At 41.6% G+C, this 18448-nt stretch overlaps 1 protein-coding gene across 2 annotated transcripts in view; it reads left to right on the forward strand.

The window, feature by feature from the left end:
* Nucleotides 1–17332, forward strand: part of Prdm10 (PR/SET domain 10) — a 94255-nt gene extending 76923 nt beyond the window's left edge. For both annotated transcript variants that reach the window (XM_057767180.1, XM_057767181.1), the window contains 5 exons: nucleotides 173–343; nucleotides 1557–1697; nucleotides 2676–2841; nucleotides 10065–10168; nucleotides 14067–17332. In XM_057767180.1, coding sequence (XP_057623163.1) covers nucleotides 173–343; nucleotides 1557–1697; nucleotides 2676–2841; nucleotides 10065–10168; nucleotides 14067–14270 — 786 coding nt within the window. In that variant the 3' untranslated portion in view covers nucleotides 14271–17332. The remainder of the gene's footprint in view (nucleotides 1–172; nucleotides 344–1556; nucleotides 1698–2675; nucleotides 2842–10064; nucleotides 10169–14066) is intronic.
* Nucleotides 17333–18448: the final 1116 nt, after the last annotated feature.

The following is an 18448-nucleotide window of genomic DNA, read 5'->3' on the forward strand; positions in this document are numbered from 1 at the left end:
AGTGATAATGTCAGAAGCTCCAGAGCAGGTCCACTGGTCCAGACAGGCTCTCAGGCCAGTTTGTATTTCCATGATGCACTCTTGTGCCAAACTGAATTGTTGTAGGATTTAAGAACACTGAAATTCCTACAGTGTTGTTGCTAATATGTTGTGATTTTTTTTTTCTTTTTAGACAACAGACCTGCTAACGCAGGCAATGACAGAACTGTCCCAGACCTTAACGACGGATTACCGAACACCTCAGGGGGACTACCAGAGGATTCAGTATATTCCTGTGTCTCAGTCAGCGTCTGGTCTGCAGCAACCTCAGCACATACAGCTTCAAGTGGTGCAGGTGGCTCCGGTACTGTGACATTTATTTCTCTTTACCTCTGGGAACACCATATTGCCAGTGGCCAGTGGTAGCAGGAGTCAACAAAAGCATCGTTGGCTCTACGTGAGGAGCAGCTGCCTAGAAGAGCTGGGTTTGAGGCATTAGGAGAATATCATCTCCACTGTTTTCTTCCTTCTGCCCCCCATGATGGCTCTGGACTTAAAGTAAGAGGTTTCTACTGTAGTCAGAAGGTCTCAGTTCCTGTACATAGTCAGCCACTATAGCTCTAGGGACACTGCTTCTAGAAATAGGTATCTCTAGAGGATCTTTTCTCTTAGTGTCCTGACTGAGTATTTCTTAATGAGCTAGTTTGAGAAATAACTATGTAGGCATTGAATAATTATTCTAATGAGAGGTTTTAGGGAGTAATTTTGATTCAGTCTTCATCAATCAGCTCCTTTAGGATATATTATTATTTTATATATGTAATATATATATAAATATATAAAACATTCTGTTTGGTACTTGTGGAGGTCAGAAGAGGGTATTAGATCCTTTGAAACTAGAGTTACAGGTGGTTGGAAGATGTAGATGCTGGGAACTGAACCTGGGTCCTCTGGAAGTGCAAGTACTCTTCCTCATTGAGCCATCTCTCCTGCCATAGTCAGCTCCATTTGGAAGAGAGCTGTTAACTGTGTCTCTAGACTTCTTATTGGGGACTGAAAGAAGATGTCTCCCAGAATTGCTGTTCCCTTTAGATATGCAGTACAGAGGAAATAGACTTTAGATATAAGTGAACATTATTATTTTCAAATAATTTAGTCTAAAAAATTGAAACTAATATAGTTTTAAATGTTTGAAAATTGGAGTTATCATTGTAATCGTGTCATCCACAATTTCTTGTGTGATTTATTTATTTTAGGTTTTTTGTTTTGTTTTTTTATTTTTGTTTTGCTTTTTTGAAATAGGGTCTCACTGATGTAGCCTTGTCTGGCCTTGAGCTCAACAGTAGACAAGGCTGGTTTCAACACAGAGATCCACCTGTCTCTGCCTCCTGAGTGTTGGATTAAAGGCATACACTACCACACCCAGACTTTAGTTTATTGTTTTGAAGATAGGGTCTCACTACATAGCCCCAGTTGGCCTCAAACTCAAAACCTCTTTCCAGTTTTGCCTCCCAGGTGACCTTTCCCTCTAGGGGATCTTTTAACCTTGATTAGTAGGTATTCTTTTTTCCCTCCAGGCCACGTCCCCACACCAGTCTCAGCAGTCCACAGTGGATGTTGGCCAGCTGCATGATCCGCAGACCTACACGCAGCATGCCATCCAGGTGCAGCACATCCAGGTCACAGAGCCCACCGCTGCAGCTCCATCATCATCCCAGGTATATTTCTCCATAGATGATGCAGAGGGTTGAGGTGATATCTGGGACCATCAGATTAATAGCTGGGAATTCATTATTCTTGGCCTTTGAGATGATGTCATTATATTTGTTCTTTATCAGTTTTCCTGTTGTCCTTACTTTTTATGTTGTTGTGCAAACATTCTTGTTAAGTTACTGGCTTCCCAGGGGAGCTCTGTGGTATAGGATCCTAAAATTAAAACAAACTCCAGCCTTTCCATTCTACAGCAGGAGGACAATTGCTTCTTTGTTGGGACAAGGATTGTGGAATAAGATTAGACCTGTGTCATGGAGGTAGAAAAAGGTATAGAAACTCAGAGGAGGAGCAATTCTGGTTAGCTGGAAACCAAGGACATGTTTTTTTTTTTTTTTCTTTTAATTAAGTCTTGAAGGAAGTCTATGTGTTTGGCACTGACATTGAGGGAAGGCATTTTGTTCTAAACAACATTTTGAATACAAAAAGATGGAAAATTATAACACATTTATAGGAAACTTACTCAGTTTAGGAGCAGGAAGTGATATTTGGAAAGAGTTGGAAAATAGGAGTTGGACTATAGAAGGCCTTGAATGGCAGATAGTGGCGTGTGGACATGTCATGGAATCTAGAGGCAGCCTCTCCAGCAGATGGCTGGTGTGCGCCTGTCCTTAGCTCTATACTGGGTGGATTGGCCAAGGCAGCTCAATGGAAATCATGACTTTTGTGACCAGGCAAAGTGTTTCACCTTTTCTGCTTTAAGCTTAGCTAATGTAAGCAATCGCATACTGCTGCTCATTTGCCTTCCTGGCAATTTTATTGTAATGAATTGTTTTAATATCTTTGAAGGTTACCCTTGAAAACAAGATAGTATTTCAGAGTTATGATTGCATTTCATTAATTCTACTCTTATTTAAATATTATATATGAGTCTTAAGTCTACTGGGATTTCACCTTTCCTTCTTTTGTTTTCTCTTTCTCCCTAGGTAGCTGGGCAGCCATTGAGCCCCACCACTCAGCAAGCACAGCAGGGGCTTAGCCCCTCCCATATCCAAGGCAGTTCTTCCACACAGGGGCAGGCTCTACAGCAGCAGAATTCCTCTGTACAACACACATACCTCCCCAATGCTTGGAACTCCTTCCGTGGTTATTGTAAGAAGAACGGGATAGTCCATGGGTGGGGACATCTCTGGCCATGTGTCTTAATTTCATCAGCTTTATAATAGGTTTTTGGATTGATATATCAGTTGCTCATTTTCAGTTCTCTTTCTCTCTCTTACCAACCCAGTTCCCACTCCCTCCCCTCCTCCCATTCCCTCCATCTCTTCCTCTTCCCTATCCGTTTCTCAGAGAGGGTAAGGCACATTGCTCTGGGGAAAGTCCAAGGCCCTGCCTTCTATATCTAGGCTGAGCAAGGTATCCATCCAAAGAGAATGGGTTCCCAAGCAGTAGGGATAAATCCTGGTGCCACTGCCAGTGGCCCCGCAGTCTGCCCCAGCCATACAACTGTCACCCACATTCAGTGGGTCTAGTTCAGTCCTATTCTGATTCCTTTGAGACAGGGTTTCTCTGTGTAGCTTTAGAGCCTGTCCTGGAACTCACTCTGTAGAGCAGGCTGGTCTCGAATTCATAGAGATATGCCTGCCTCTGCCTTCCGAGTGCTAGGATTAAAGGCATATGCCACCACCACCTGGCTCATTTTCAGTTCTCTGTGGTACATGTATTTAAATGAATTTCATAGCAAAATTTAGGTCAGTGTTTTGATCCAGAATGCCAGTCTCATATTTTCAGAAGTGTTAGCTATGTTTCTGGAAGCTGTGACGAGGTGACTTAAGGATGGGTAGGGATATATGGTGGTAATGTTTCATCCCTTTTACCAATACTTTTCCTTTCATATTGGGAGTCAAACCCAGGGTCTCACTGAATGCCTGTTTATGTGCTAATTACTGTGCCTGGTCCTGGGTGTATGTGTCTGTCTTTTCTTTTTTTTTTGGTTTTTCGAGACAGAGTTTCTCTGTGGTTTTAGAGCCTGTCCTGGAACTAGCTCTTGTAGACCAGGCTGGTCTCGAACTCACAGAGATCCGCCTGCCTCTGCCTCCCGAGTGCTGGGATTAAAGGCGTGCGCCACCACCGCCCGGCTGTCTTTTCTGTTTTCATTACAAAGCACCATGACCAAGGCAACGTATATAAGAAGGTGTTTAATTTGGGCTTACAGCTCCAGAAGGTTGGAGTCCATGACTGTCATGTGGGGAGGATGGCAGCAGGCAGGCATCCTGCTGGAGCAGTAGCTAAGAGCCTGTATGTTGAAACACATTCTGCCGTGAGGCAGAAATAACTAACTGGGAATGACGTGGACTTCTAAAATCTCAAAGCTCATCCCCATGACACACTTCCTCCAACAAAGACACACCTAATGCTTCCCAAAGAGCTCTACCAACTGGGGACCAAGTATTCAAATCTATGAGCCTATCAGGGCCATTCTCATTCAAATCATCATAATATATAAAGATTAATATCATTAATAGTAATAGCCCCATACTACTTCATTAAATAGCCTCATACAACTTAATTCAAATATTCTTGTGTGGCAGGAATGATTCTAACCCAGGCACATCAAAATCTGTACATATAATAACTTGCCCAAGAGACCTAACTAGTCAACAGAAGACTGGAACCCAAGATTTCTGGATCCAGAATTTACATGCTAAAGCACCTTACTGTATTGCCTCTCTTAAAGGCCTTCAGATTACTACATAGCAGAGAGGTTGATATATATGAGTAGTATGTTCTGGAATCCTGAGGTTCATGCTCTGGAAGCATGAACAGCTTGGTTGTCAAAGGTTTGAGAGCTGATGACTTCTTGGTTGATGTTCTATAACTCTTCCTGGGGAGACATGAACAATCTTCTATTCACCCTAGATTGGGCACCAATAACAGCTCAAAGAAATGATCCCACCCAACTCTAGGTAGTGAGCCAGTGAGTTTGCTGGATTATCTGTAGGAGAGTGAATGGGTAAGTTACTTACAAGTGACTCACAAGCAGCTTCATCACCGAAGTGCCCATTTCAGCCTGGGTGACGACTCACAAGAGCTGCATCCCTGGAGCTCTCTACCCAATTTGTAGTCAGCGCTATTGGAGAGAATCTCTCCCCATCAATTTTCATTGCTTTCATAACTCAGAGGAGAGGCCTGCTGAGCTTGTAGCCATGGCTTTCTGAGTCTTGTGAGTCTCCCTTGGCTCTTACACTCTTTCTGCCCCCTTTCCACCAATTTTCCTGAGTCATGGAGCAACTGATAGAGATTCCTGATTATTTTCTTTCATTTATTCATTTATGGCTGAGCTACTAGACCACAGTAGCACACCAAATGTCTTAGAAGTTTGATCAGTAAGGATTCTCTGCTGTTAAGTACCAGCTCCAGACGCATCACATCTGTTTACTTCCTCACTGGGGTCTATGACCTCCCCAGTCACAAATTTTGTCCTGGCTTACAGTATCAGGCTTAAGTTCCTTCCGTGTATTGGACCTTACTTACATGGAGTGCGAACAGTGAATGCCAGCTAGCAGAAGGGCACTTCCACCCTTATTCCAGCCTTCCATGCTCTGCCAAGAAGTACAGTGTTTTAAGCAATAGGGTCTTACCACTTAGTTATGACTTGCAATCAACAGTGGTGGCAATAGCCTTATGGTTTGTGGGTCTCTAGGAACACCCTCCCCACCCCCACCCAGCAAACAACTCATACAGAACTGCTCGATAACCCTAGCTCTGAGGAAACTCCTCCTCTCACCTTGCAGTGTGCCTTCATTCGGTTCACTGCTACTTTCACTGTCCTTTAAGGTGCTTTTCCAGATGTGTGAGATGCTCAAAGCTGCCAATATGTAATAGAACCAATGTTTTAATTATGTATACAATATTCTGTCTGTGTATATGACAGTAGGCCAGAAGAGGGCACCAGACTCCACTACAAATGGTTGTGAGCCACCACGTGGTTGCTGGGAATTGAACTCAGGACCTTTGGAAGAGCAGGCAATACTCTTAACCTCTGAGCCATCTCTCCAGCCCCAGAACCAATGTTTTAAGAGGGCATGCATGAGCTCTAAGGCCTGCTGCTGTCCACTCCAAGCAAGTGCTAGTTGGTCTTGACTAAGAGGACACTAAACAGAAACACTATAAAGGCCTAATATAGTATGGAAAATTCCATCACTGGCACCGGTTGTGGAAAGAGCAGTGTTGGTGTAGCGCCATGGAGGAGAATACTACTCCATATGCCTCAGTGGACTTATTTCCACAATGATTTCCTGCCTCAGTGGAAACCCTGGGTAATGCTATTGCATGGAATCCCCAGTCCCAGAAGTCTTGGTGGTTCTTAGACTCAGGCCTAAGTGGAGACTAGGACCCCACTCTAACTTGTTATGCCTGCCATTGAACTGGCTTCCTAGTTCTGACAGGCCAGCACTGTGGCTGCCGACTCTATATTGGTCACATCTGGCTGCTGAACTCGTCAAGGCTGAGTGGATAATCTCCACATCCGGTATACTTTTCTTTCAGGGGAACAACTTATATAACATATTTTACTTAGATAGATTCTAGGTTTCCCCTAGAATAAGCTTCATTTTTTTCCACCTTTTTTTGTCATTATGTCTTCTGTGAACCATTGCTCTGGCTTTAAAGCCTTCCAGGCTCACTAACACAACATTTAATTTAGCACTAGGAATGCCACCTTTCTGCATTTGCATTTGAGTGACTCAACAGGCTCCTTTGTTCACTTTGTTCCTCTCTCATCTGCTCTTGATTGCTTTTGTACTTTATAAACCTGATGGGTCTGCTGGACTAAGTCATTCAGATCTGCCAGAGCCTCTCCTTCATCAAAATCATATTGCTATGGGACACAGCAAAGCCACTAAGCCACTAAAACTTTCTACCAGTCCCAAAGTCCACGCTGAAGTAATTTCTTTCTCTCTTTCTTTCTTTCTTTCTTTCTTTCTTTCTTTCTTTCTTTCTTTCTTTCTTTCTTTCTTTCCTCTCTCTCTCTCTCTCTCTCTCTCTCTCTCTCTCTCTCTCTCTCTCTCTCTCTCTTTCTTTATTATGTATACAGTGTTCTGCCTGCATGGCAGAAGAGGGCACCGGATCTCAGTACAGATGGATGTAAGCTACCATGTGGTTGCTGGGGATTGAACTCAGGCTTTCTTATTAACTAATTCTTACATCTTACATTAACCCGTAATTCTTGTCTGTGTTAGACATGTGGCTTGATACCTTTTATCAGCGAGGCATTTTCATCTTCCTTCCTCTGTGTCTGGGTGACAACTGCAGACTGAGCCTTTCCTCTCCCCAGAATTCTCCTGTTCTAGTCACCCTGCTTATACTTCCTGCCTGGCTATTACTGGCCAATCAGCATTTTACTAAACCAGTACAAATGACAAATCTTTACAGGGAACAAGACCATTGTCCCATAGCATTCTCTTATCACAAACATGTTACTTTTAGGGACTGAAATATATTCTCTAATATATCAGCTATTGGGGAGGGCCATTCCTGTACTTATGTGGTAGACTTCATTTATTATCAAGATATACTGCTCCATACCATGTAGAGGAAGATGGACATCCTGGGATCTGCTCTCCCCTCACCTCCTGTGTAAATGGAAATAATTCTTTAAAGTCTTCAAATATCGTTCCAATGCCTAATCAGTATCCTTATTTCTTTGATTGCCTGAGAAAGTTTTTTAAATTTCTTGTTCGAATTGGGGTCTGAATTGGGGTCTGAATAAGGGCCATCCATTGCAGCTGACTGCATCTTTGGAGTTTCTTTTCACATGTTCTTGCTCTCCCCTTGCAGCCGGCATGTCTGTGTTGAAAAAACTGGTCACGTGTCCTGTAGTTTCTACACTCTGGATTTTGCTGGTAGCATCCTCATGTTGTTGCTTAATGTACTTTCTTCCTTTTATTTCCTTAGACTAGCATCTAGATGTAGAGGCTTAGTCAAGGTCAGATTCGTTTCAAACCCCACACTCAGCTGATATAGGGGTGGACTGCTTCTCTTCCTGTGGTGTCAGGAGCCACTAGTGTTTATTCTCTAGCTTCTTTATTTCATCAGGATTTGCAAAGTTGTGATTCTCTAATTTGATTCTGTTATTCCTACTCATTAGTTAGGTAGAAACATTTTATAAAGAGATAAAGAGATTATGCCAGATGTGGTAGCACACACTGTAACCTCAGCCTGTGATCTTAGCACTTGGTGGACAGAGAAGCAGGAGGATTGCCAGGCCATCCAGGGCCACATGGAAAGACACTATTACTACATATCCTCACAGAGGCAGAGGATCTCTGAGTTTTAAGCCAGCCTGGTCTACATAGTTAACTGAGGTTAGACAGAGTTACATAGTGAAACCATGACTCAAAACAACAATGAAAGTAAAGCAAAAAGGTGAGAAAGAAAAGAAAAAAATTGTCTTAATCATAAAATTACTCAAAGATACAGATTTGTATAGGAAAAGCACAATAGAATACTTTAAATGCCAGATTGACCACTATATTTACTGGTTTTCAAAGTAGTTAGTCAGTTTCCTTGTGTTATCCAAAATAACCAGTCTCTCTCTCTGTGTGTGTTATTTTGTATTCATGAGGTTTACATATGTAACACATGTAACACATGATGTGCTTGAACCTACTGCTTTTGTTGTCCTTATGGGTGTCCAGGCTACCTCATCTTTGTTTCTTCACACTGGGACTTGTATCTTTCACATGCGACCCTTTCCTGTGTTAGGAAGACCCAGTGTTCCAGGCTCATTTTCCATCACTGCCCAGAGCTAGCACCACTCAATCTCCTAAGCATCTCTCATCCATTTTATAGAAAATACTCTTTAGAGACTACTAACAGGGCATTAGCATAAATTTCGTTTCTAATTTGCCTCAGTATTGCAGGTTATTTGGTTGTGATCACCAGGTAGCTGTGGATACATTTGTGTCATGAATTCAAATCTAAGTATAAAAGATAAAAATACTAAGCCAGGAAACTCTTTTTAAGGCTTAAAAGCTTGAGTATTTACTTTGGTGACTAATTGGAAGCCATTTTTGAGTGAGAAGGCATTGGTTGTTTCCTGTATATATTATCCCTCTGTATCAGTCTCTTCACACACATGAGTGAAGAGGTCCATTCACTCAAGAACTCAGTTAAAATAAATCAATAAATAAGTTTATTAAAGAAAGAGAGAGGAAGAAAGAAATCATATCAGGCCAGATGTGGTGGAGCACGCCTTTAATCCCAGTACTCCAGAGCAGAGACAGGCCAGTCTCTGAGTTTGAGGCCAGCCTGGTCTATAGATAGAGTTCTAGCACAGTCCGGGATACTCAGAGAAACCCCATCTAAAAAACAAAGCAAAATGGGAGCATCATATTGCAAGACCACCATCAGAAGGTTTTGCAAGCATGAGAAACCTGGGAACTGTCTCAATAGCAGTGTGAGCACTGGCAGTTCTCCAACTTGGCACTTAGAATTGTCTTTTGGTCCCATATAGCTGAGGCAAGCCTCAACCACATTATGTAGCCAAGGCTGAGGATATAGCTAAACTAGTAGAGCATTTGCCTAGCATTCAGGAGTCCTTGGGTGTAATCCATAGCATAGTATAAACTGGGCATGGGATTGCATGCCTATAATCTCAGGAGATGGGAGGCAGGACAACCAGAAGTTCAAGGTTATTCTCTATAACATAGTAAGTTTGAGGCTATCCTGGAATGAGACCCTATCTGAAAAAAAAAAAAAAAAAAGAAAGAAAGAAAGAAAAGAAAAACAAGGCAAACTCTTATGTTAGCTTCCAGAGGTTATAGACCTGTGCCAGCAGGCCCAGTGCGTTTAGGATTTTCAGCATTGGATTATGTTGGTATGGCAAGAACACAACCATACACCATTTGGGGTTCCTGCTTTTCAGGTGGGGAGTCTTATTTTGTTGCTCTGACTGGGCCTGGTGGATCTGTCCCCTGTGGCTATACAGGTTCTAAATATACCTAGGATAGGATGGACTAACCTATAACACTTAGTAATTTATGTGTGTGTGTGGTTTTTCTTTTTTTGGTATATATAAATTTTTCTTTTTGAAACAGGGTCTTACTTTGTAACCTTGACTATCTTGGAACTACTATGTAGGCAAGGCTGGCCTTGAACTCATAGAAATCCCCCTGCCTCTCCAGTATCGATTAGAGTGTGTATTACAGAACCTAGCCATTTGTGTGTTCACAAAATATGCTCCACTTGCTGTCTTTTAAGTTCATGGACTTACTGGGGTACAACCCATAAGATAAGCAGAGAAGCATTTGTTTCTTTCAGCACTTACACTAAACTCTGAAGACCACTGACTTTGGTTTATTTCCTGTTTTCAGCATCTGAAATTCAAATGATGACGCTGCCCCCAGGTCAGTTTGTGATCACAGACAGTGGTGTGGCAACTCCTGTCACCTCTGGGCAAGTGAAAGCAGTGACTCCGGTGAGTCTGCCAAGGCTGTGTTATAACTTGGTCATAGCTGCTCTCCCTCTTTCTCTCCCTCCCTCTCTCCCTTCCTTTTGAAGTCCTGGGATTAGAACCCAGACCTACCTGTACATGTTGACATGCTGGGTAGGTGACCTGCCGCTGAGTTACCTCCCCAGTCCTCCTATTTCTTTAAACTGATTGATGTAGTCTGTTTTCTCATAGTTGATGGTTCAGAAAGCTGGTCCTTTATTCTTTTATCCTTAGTTCATTGCTCAGGAGGACAGTGCACAGGGAATGTTGATTCAATTCCTAATGACAACAAACTTCCTAGATCTATCCATATGATTATAATTTTATGGACTTTTTGTAACTTTTACAAGACTTTAGCTGGGGAAAAATAATATAATGAATCAATTATATGGTGTGTGTGTGTGTGTGTGTGTGTTTGAGACAAAGTTTAACTATGTAAGTCAAGTTGACCTTAAAATTGCAATCCTCCTGCCTCAGCTTTCTGTGTAGTGGGATTACAGGCATGTACCACTAACATTCCTGGTTTATAGAGCTTTTGTGGGAGGTGGGGAGTGTTGAGACAGGGTCTTGCTATATAGCCCCAGATGGCCTGGAACTTGTATGATGACAGTCATGAGCATCCATGCTTGACTAGTGTCTAGCTGCTTTACATCATTTAACTCCATAAAGAGGTGTTGCCATCAATTAGCATATTTATTTAACTTGAGCAATATTTAACCATGTTGATTGTATGTACTATGTTTTTATTTTTGGGTTTATGCTGACCTATCTCTAAGTTATTTGGAAAAGATTTTTTTCTCAAAATTTGATTGACTATTTTTATGTGTGTGTCTGCATTTATGTACATACATAATATACACATTATGTATGTATACTCTGTACACTTAAGTATCCAGTGCCTGTGGAGACTAGAAGAGGGCAGGGAATTCCCTGAAGCTAGAGATAAAGGCATTTGTGAGCTGCCATGTGGATACTGGGAATGTAGGTTTTCGGGAAGTACCAGTGCTCTTGACCACTGAGCCATTTCCCCAGCCCCCAGGATATATATATATATATATATATGTTAAGAGACTTCTTGGCAGGGGTTGGGGTAGGTGGGTAATGGCACATGCCCTTTACTTGGGAAGCAGATGCCATTGGATCTCTGTAAGTTTGAGGCCAGCTTGGTCTATATAGTGAGACACTGTCTTAAAAAAAAAAAATAACAACAAAAGAAAACAAACAAAAAAAGAAAAATTCTCTTAGAAGTAGGGGTGTGGCTTAGTGGCAGTACACATACTGAACATGTGTGAGGCCTGGGTTTAGTCTGTAGCATGCAGAACAGTAACAAAAACTTTTTTGGGAGAAAACCCTGGAGATGTGGTGTATTTCATGGTGGCTACTTGAACATTGCTGAGACCAGATCTTTTTTTTTTTTTTAAGTTTTTCGAGACAGGGTTTCTCTGTGGTTTTGGAGCCTGTCCTGGAACTAGCTCTTGTAGACCAGGCTGGCCTCGAACTCACAGAGATCCACCTGCCTCTGCCTCCCAAGTGCTGGGATTAAAGGCGTGCGCCACCACCGCCCGGCCTGAGACCAGATCTTAAATGTTCTCACCACAAAATGTTCCTTTGCTAAGGTTAGTGGGTCCTAGGTGAGTAAACCGCCCCTACTCCAGAGGAAGAGCCTCAGGAAAGTAAATCATATCTGAAATTGCTTCAGGGTAGGGGCCGAGAAATTCAGCCCTAGGTGAGTCAGTGGTTATTTGCTGTAGTCTTGGAAAGACTGCCTGAGGTTTCCTCTCTGAGTTCTTTTTCCCTTTGTTTAGCTTCATGTTATTGTAACCTGAGATAATTAATAACCAAGGTTTATTCAGTTCAGGGTTTTGGAGGTTGCACTCTGTGATTGAACCAGTGGTCCTGTTGCTTTGGGTCATGGTAGCACAACATGGCGAGAGTGCTTGGCTCAGTGAGTCACTCTCAAGAAGAAGGGGTCGGGTATCTCAGGGCCTGTGCCCAGTGACCCCAGGACCTCCCATGAGGTCTCACATCCTAACGATTCCACTGCCTCCAAAATTGCCACCTAGGAACCAAACCTTTAAAACGTGAGGGATCTTGCCAGGCAGTGGTGGTGCATGCCTTTGATTCCAACACTCAGGAAGCAGAGTCAGGGGCAAATATCTGTTAAGTTCGAGGCCAGCCTGTTCTACAGAGTGAGTTACAGGACAGCCAGGGCTACCCAGAGAAACCTTTTCTGGAGGGACAGGGACACTTGTCCCTGTCATAGCATCTTGCCCTTCTGTCTGAAATGTTATTTCTTTAAAAATGCTAATACAAAGCTAAGTGTAGTGGTGCATGCCTATGATCCAAGTGTTTTGGAGGTAGAGATAGAAGGATCAAGAGTTCAAGGTCATCTTCAGTTACATAGTGAGTTTAAGGCTAGCCTGGGCTAAATAAGATCTCATCTAAAAATTAATATAATGAATGAAATGCCCATTTTGTATGTATGAAATTCTCATGATCAAAGGGAAAAAATGAGAAAAAAAGTGAAGACAATGTGAGAGTTCCTTTAAATTTACTCAGTGCAAGGAGCTATAGTCTAAGATATATTCTTCCCGTGCTTTCTTTTTTTTTTTTTAAATATTTATTTATTTTGTGTGCGTGCTGTACATTGAACCCAGGACCTCATGCATGCTACCACTGAGCTGCACCCCTAACCCCTTTCTTATGTTCTCAAGTAGAAAGCACATACTTGATGAGGGTAGCAAATTATTTTATTTTTAAAGATATTTAAAAGTATTGTTTAATAACGTATGTTTGTGGGAGCAAGTAGGCTACATGCATGTGAATTCAGGTACCCTAGGAGACCAGAAGAGAGCATCAGATTTTCTGGAGCTGAGTTACAGATGTGGGGTACTGAACTTGTGTTCTATGAACAGAGGACATATGCCATTAACTGCTGAGCCATCTCTCCAGCCTTTGTTCTAGTATATTCTAAATGTTTTTACTTGGAAAACTAAAACTTAGGGCTCGTTTAATATATCGTGTGAGTGTGTGTGTGTGTGAGTGTGTGAGAGTGTGTGTGAGTGTGTGAGAGTGTGAGAGTGTGTGTGTGTGTGAGTGTGTGAGTATGTGTGTGTGTGTGTGTGTGTTGGGGGCAGCCAGAGGTCAACCTCAGGAGTTATTCCTCAGGAGTCACCCACTTGGTTTAATGCAACAGGGTGTCTTACTGACTTGGAGGTCAAGGATGTTAGGGCCCTGGGAGCTACTTCTCTTTCCCTCCATAACACTGGGAGCACATTGAGTGCCCTGATACTTTGGGGAGGGTCCAGTTCTAGGACTTGAACTCAGCTCTCTGTGCTTTTGCAGCAAAGACTTAACTGATAGAGCTGTTTCCTCAGTCCCATTAGTATTACTTTAAAATGCTATTAGACTTTGAAATTCTATTAGCTGGGAACCATTAATGTTGAAGACCTTAGACATCAGTCTGCCCCTTTACAGAGACTTTATCATTCATTTTGGATGAATTTTAACACTAAATTGGCATTAAGTTTCTAAATTCTTAGGAACAATTTTTTAAAAAGCATATTTTATTTTCATTAAAAAAACTTTTTTTTTTTTTTTTTTTTTTTTTTTGCCAAGTAAGGTACCAGCATGCTTCACAGTCTCTAAGGTTCCTCATTGTGTTATCTGATGAAACAGCAAAGATGCTGCTTTGAGTTACCTTTGGAGTCAATTACTGTGACTTAGCCATCCTCCAGAAAGGGTGTGGGTGAAACATCTCTCAGAGGTACCTATTTGGGTCCCCTTGAAGCATTCCTTTGGATGCTTGCTCCTCTCTTCAAGTAGTTCCCTCGCTCTCTTCCAGACTCCAGTTCTTTTAAAGGATCCTTTTCTTTTGCTCTAGGGTCATTATGTATTAGCAGAAAGTCAACCAGAATTGGAGGAAAAGCAAACCTCTACCCTCTCCGGTGCAGTCCAGGTTCAACCCTCTGCACACAGTGACTCCCTGGACTCCACAAGCCCCAGCCAACAGCAAACCACACAGTACATCATCACGACCACCACCAATGGAAGTGGGAGCAGCGAAGTACATATCACCAAACCCTAGATTTCATCCTGCTCCTGGAGTCCAGAGGGCACGCCACGTCTTCTCATTCGGAATCTGAAGCTTCAAACACCTAAACCTCTTTTTAAAGATTTATTACTCATCAAGAGTTTGGAAACTACAATTTTGACACACATATGCCAGGGGTAATTTTTGCCAAGGTCATCTTTACCCAATTGACTCCTCAAACCCTTGGGATTTCTGCCATGGAATGCAGTTCCTTCAGGGGAAAGTTGACTTCCAGATGGAGAAACTCGGCCTTGCTCTTGAGCTGGTTGTTTGTTTTGTTTTCGTTTTTGAACACACTGACAAGCCTTACTGTCCCTTTGTGGAAATACTAAGTGGCATATTACGTTCATACCAAAGGTGGACACAGGATGTACCAAGTCCATGGTCATTGGACTTCTGAAATCCAAGCTATGGTATCAAAAGAGAAGGAGTATTTACTTCATGGGTGTGATTAGGTCAGAACCACTTTATCTCATGCATTTGAGTTTTCAGTAATTTAACAAAGGCAGCTTATTGTATGAAGACTTTAAAATGATAAGATAAAGGTTTGATGGTGGTGTTCTGAAGGAGAAACTGTCATCTAAAATTTTCTTATTGCTGATCTCTCTCTTTCTCTCTCTCTTCTATATGAGGGCTCACTGTGCTGTCCAATACAGCCTTGAACTCATGGGCTCGTGAGATCCTCCTGCCTTAGCCTCCTACGTAGCTGGGACTACAGTCAGGCACCATCATGGCAGTTGTTTTTAATCTTTCTTATTTGGGAAAACCTAATGGGCAGTGGCGGTGCTCCTCACAGATGCTGACCCCAGCAGATCTGGCCTCATGGTCCACAAGCGTAGACTCCTTGGAAGACAAAAGGTTTCATGATCTCAACAGGATTTAAAAAGCCCCTACATTAAAGCTCTGCCTCCAGGCTTCTGGTTTTATATAGCTGTGTTTAAGAAGGAAATACTAGTTCTATGAAAAATTACTAAAAATATAAATTGAGGATATATATGTAGGTATATATATGTAGATGCATATATATACACATACATATACATATGGAGAGAGAAAGACAGACAGAGCTGAAACCTTGCCCTGCCTAGAAGATTCATTTACTGCTCATTAGTAAAGGTTGAGTTCCTTACTCCTACTGGGTTCATCAGGTGTATGTACAACACTTTGTGTGTGATGCTGCGAATCAAAACCCAGGGCCTCTTGCATGTTAGTAGGTTCCCCAACATTGAGCTACAATGCTAGTCCCTGCATCACACTTGTGTTCACAACATTGAATGTATTTTAGTACTTCCAGTACTGTCTTAAAAATGAAGAGTCTTTGAACTTGGGTAGAAAGGTGGTCTTTCTTACTCCTAAGCTTTTTAAACTTTAAGCATATTGTAATTCACCCAGATCTTGTTATAAGATGACTAACTTCCCACTTAGGGCAAATAAAAATAAGGGGACCATTGTAATAATGAGGTAAAGGATGGGTGTGGAGGAGAATTAACATTGGTTGGGAGAGGAAAGCAGTTTTCTGTGTGATAGTTGTCTTCTATGTGTCCTGTTTGGGAGTCTTGTTTGCTGTGGATCTAGTGGGGAAGTATTGCCCTTCTTTTTACTGCACATTCCAGTTGTACCCAGAAGACATCTTAAAAGCTTGTATTTTAACAACTTTTTGTGACATCTGTTTAAAAAATAATTATTGTAGAGTGAATTTACCACTCCAGATCAGGAAGACCTAAGTTCATTTCAAATGAAGTTAACTAATTTATTTTATTTACATTTCTGAGGAAAAACTGGGTCTGTGAATTAAGAAATAGACTATCTCCTGTGTGGTAAAGATGCCTTCCTGAAAAGTAAACATTTGGTTTTGAAGTCACTATTATGTAGATTCTGCACTTTCCTTTTGAGATCTCATTCATAGACTTATGTCTGAAGATTTGGGCATGAAAAGAACTTGAGAAAATTACCTCAAAAATGTGTGGAAACTGAAAATGAACAAAAAGGTAACTATTTTCAACAGAAAATGTTACTCCAAGTCACAAGAACGTAAGACTCTGGTTCCCAAAGTCCTGTAGTGTAATAGCTAACTATCGCAGAGTCTCAGCCATCTCAAAGGCACAGTTCTAGTTTCTGTAATTTAAATTGGGCTGTTAGAGCTGGCATGGTGGTGCACACCTTTAATTCCAGCACAGGAGACAAAGGCAGGTACATCTCTGATTTGGAGGCCACTCTGGTCTACAAATAGTTCAAAGACAGCCAGAGCTATACAGAGAAACTCTGTCTTGGAAAACAAAACAAACCAAAATAAATAAACAAATAATTTTGGCCTGTTGGATTCCCTTTAATTTGAGCCAGAAAGGTATCTTCCCCACTTCTCAGGAATAGCCCAGTGATTAAAATAAAAAGCCAATCACTGAAGGAATGTTGGTTTTGTGTTAGTTACTTTTTAAGTTTTAAAATACACAGAGGAAAAATACTGTTGAAGGACTTTGCCTTTTTCCCTTCTATTTTTTTCTTTTTTTGGTTCTTATATGGAATAAATACCATAACTATATCATCAACCAGAGATGTGGGTGGCAGTGAAGACATCACCACTTTAAGATCAGGTATTTTATGAATTATCCCAAGGTATCAGAAGGGATGACAGAATATACTCCTTCTGACCACCTGAACTGGGGAACATGTATGTTCCAGTGTCTACATGGTGATCTTTCCTCAGATACTGTGACACTGTAGACTGCATTCAGTACAGTGTGAATACTTTGAAGTGGGCCGGATATAGATTTTTAACATTTTTATTGTTTAGTTTGTGCCCAGAGAAATGGATAGTTCATCATGTAAGATTCCTGTTTTTCTGGAAAGACTTTCTGTTTTGATGTTCTTGAGTTATTTTCTGACCTGGAATTGTCCTTTCAAAAAAAAAATTCTCAAAACATCAAGAGCTAAAAAACACCTAATGAGATGTTGAAGCTGGCCCATTGGTTGAAAGTATTGATTCTATCCTGTTATTTAAATGTGAACATTTATTGTATATTCAGTGAGTTATAGTGTTAATAATAGTCTTGTGCTACCCAGCAAGTGTAAAAATTAATAAATATTTTTTTAATAATTATGTTTCTTGTTTGTGTGTGTGTGAGAGTGTGTGTGCAGGGACTACTGATATGGTTAAATAGTTTCTTTTAAATATTGCACCCATAGGCACAACATCCTGGTCTGCATAGTGAGTTCTAGGTTAGTCTAAGCTACAGAGTGAAACCCTGTCTTAACACTCCCCTCTTCAAAATATTACCCTTTAGTTTCTGGTTCCTAATCTGCCATTCAAGAACTTTGAAAGAGCCGGGCAGTGGTGGTGCATGACCTTAATCCCAGTACTCGGGAGGCAGAGGCAGGTGGATCTCTGTGGGCTCGAGGCCAGCCTCGTCTAAAGAGCTAGTTCCAGGACAGACACCAAAGTTACAGAGAAACCCTGTCTCGAAAAACAAACAAACAAAAAAGAAAAGAAAATCCCATCCTTAAGAGTAGAACCCTCTAAGGGAACCAAGGCCAGTTGGAATAGGAAAACCTAACTAAGATGAATGATTGGAGGCTCAATGTGGAGAAATCTGAGAGAAAAAACTCCAAGGCAGGGTTGGAAGGCTCTTGCAAAGGTAAACTCCATGTTGGGTGACTCATAACCACTTGTTACTGGAGCTCTGGGGATCTGATACCTTTGGTCTCCTCAGATACCTGTTCTGTGCACATGCCCATACACACAGAGACAGACACACATACTTTCAAAAATTCCAGGAGATCATCAAAACATTGGGGAAGGCCGGGCGGTGGTGGCGCACGCCTTTAATCCCAGCACTTGGGAGGCAGAGGCAGGCGGATCTCTGTGAGTTCGAGACCAGCCTGGTCTACAAGAGCTAGTTCCAGGACAGGCTCCAAAACCACAGAGAAACCCTGTCTCGAAAAACCAAAAAAAAAAAAAAAAAAAACATTGGGGAAGGAAGGGGTCTTACATTTCATGAGCTCATCAGGTTCTCATAGTAAATACTGAGTAGAACACTTGCCTAGTATGTACAAGGCCCCATGTTCGTACTGTAAAATAAAACATAAATTACAAGAATTTGTGTTATTCTCAGGCCTTGTCCCATAAAGAAGTCACATGGCTCATGGCACAAAACAAAGAAAAACCAAACAGAACA

Source organism: Chionomys nivalis, chromosome 4 (assembly GCF_950005125.1).
Source record: "Chionomys nivalis chromosome 4, mChiNiv1.1, whole genome shotgun sequence".
In the NCBI taxonomy this organism is placed as follows: Eukaryota; Metazoa; Chordata; class Mammalia; order Rodentia; family Cricetidae; genus Chionomys; species Chionomys nivalis.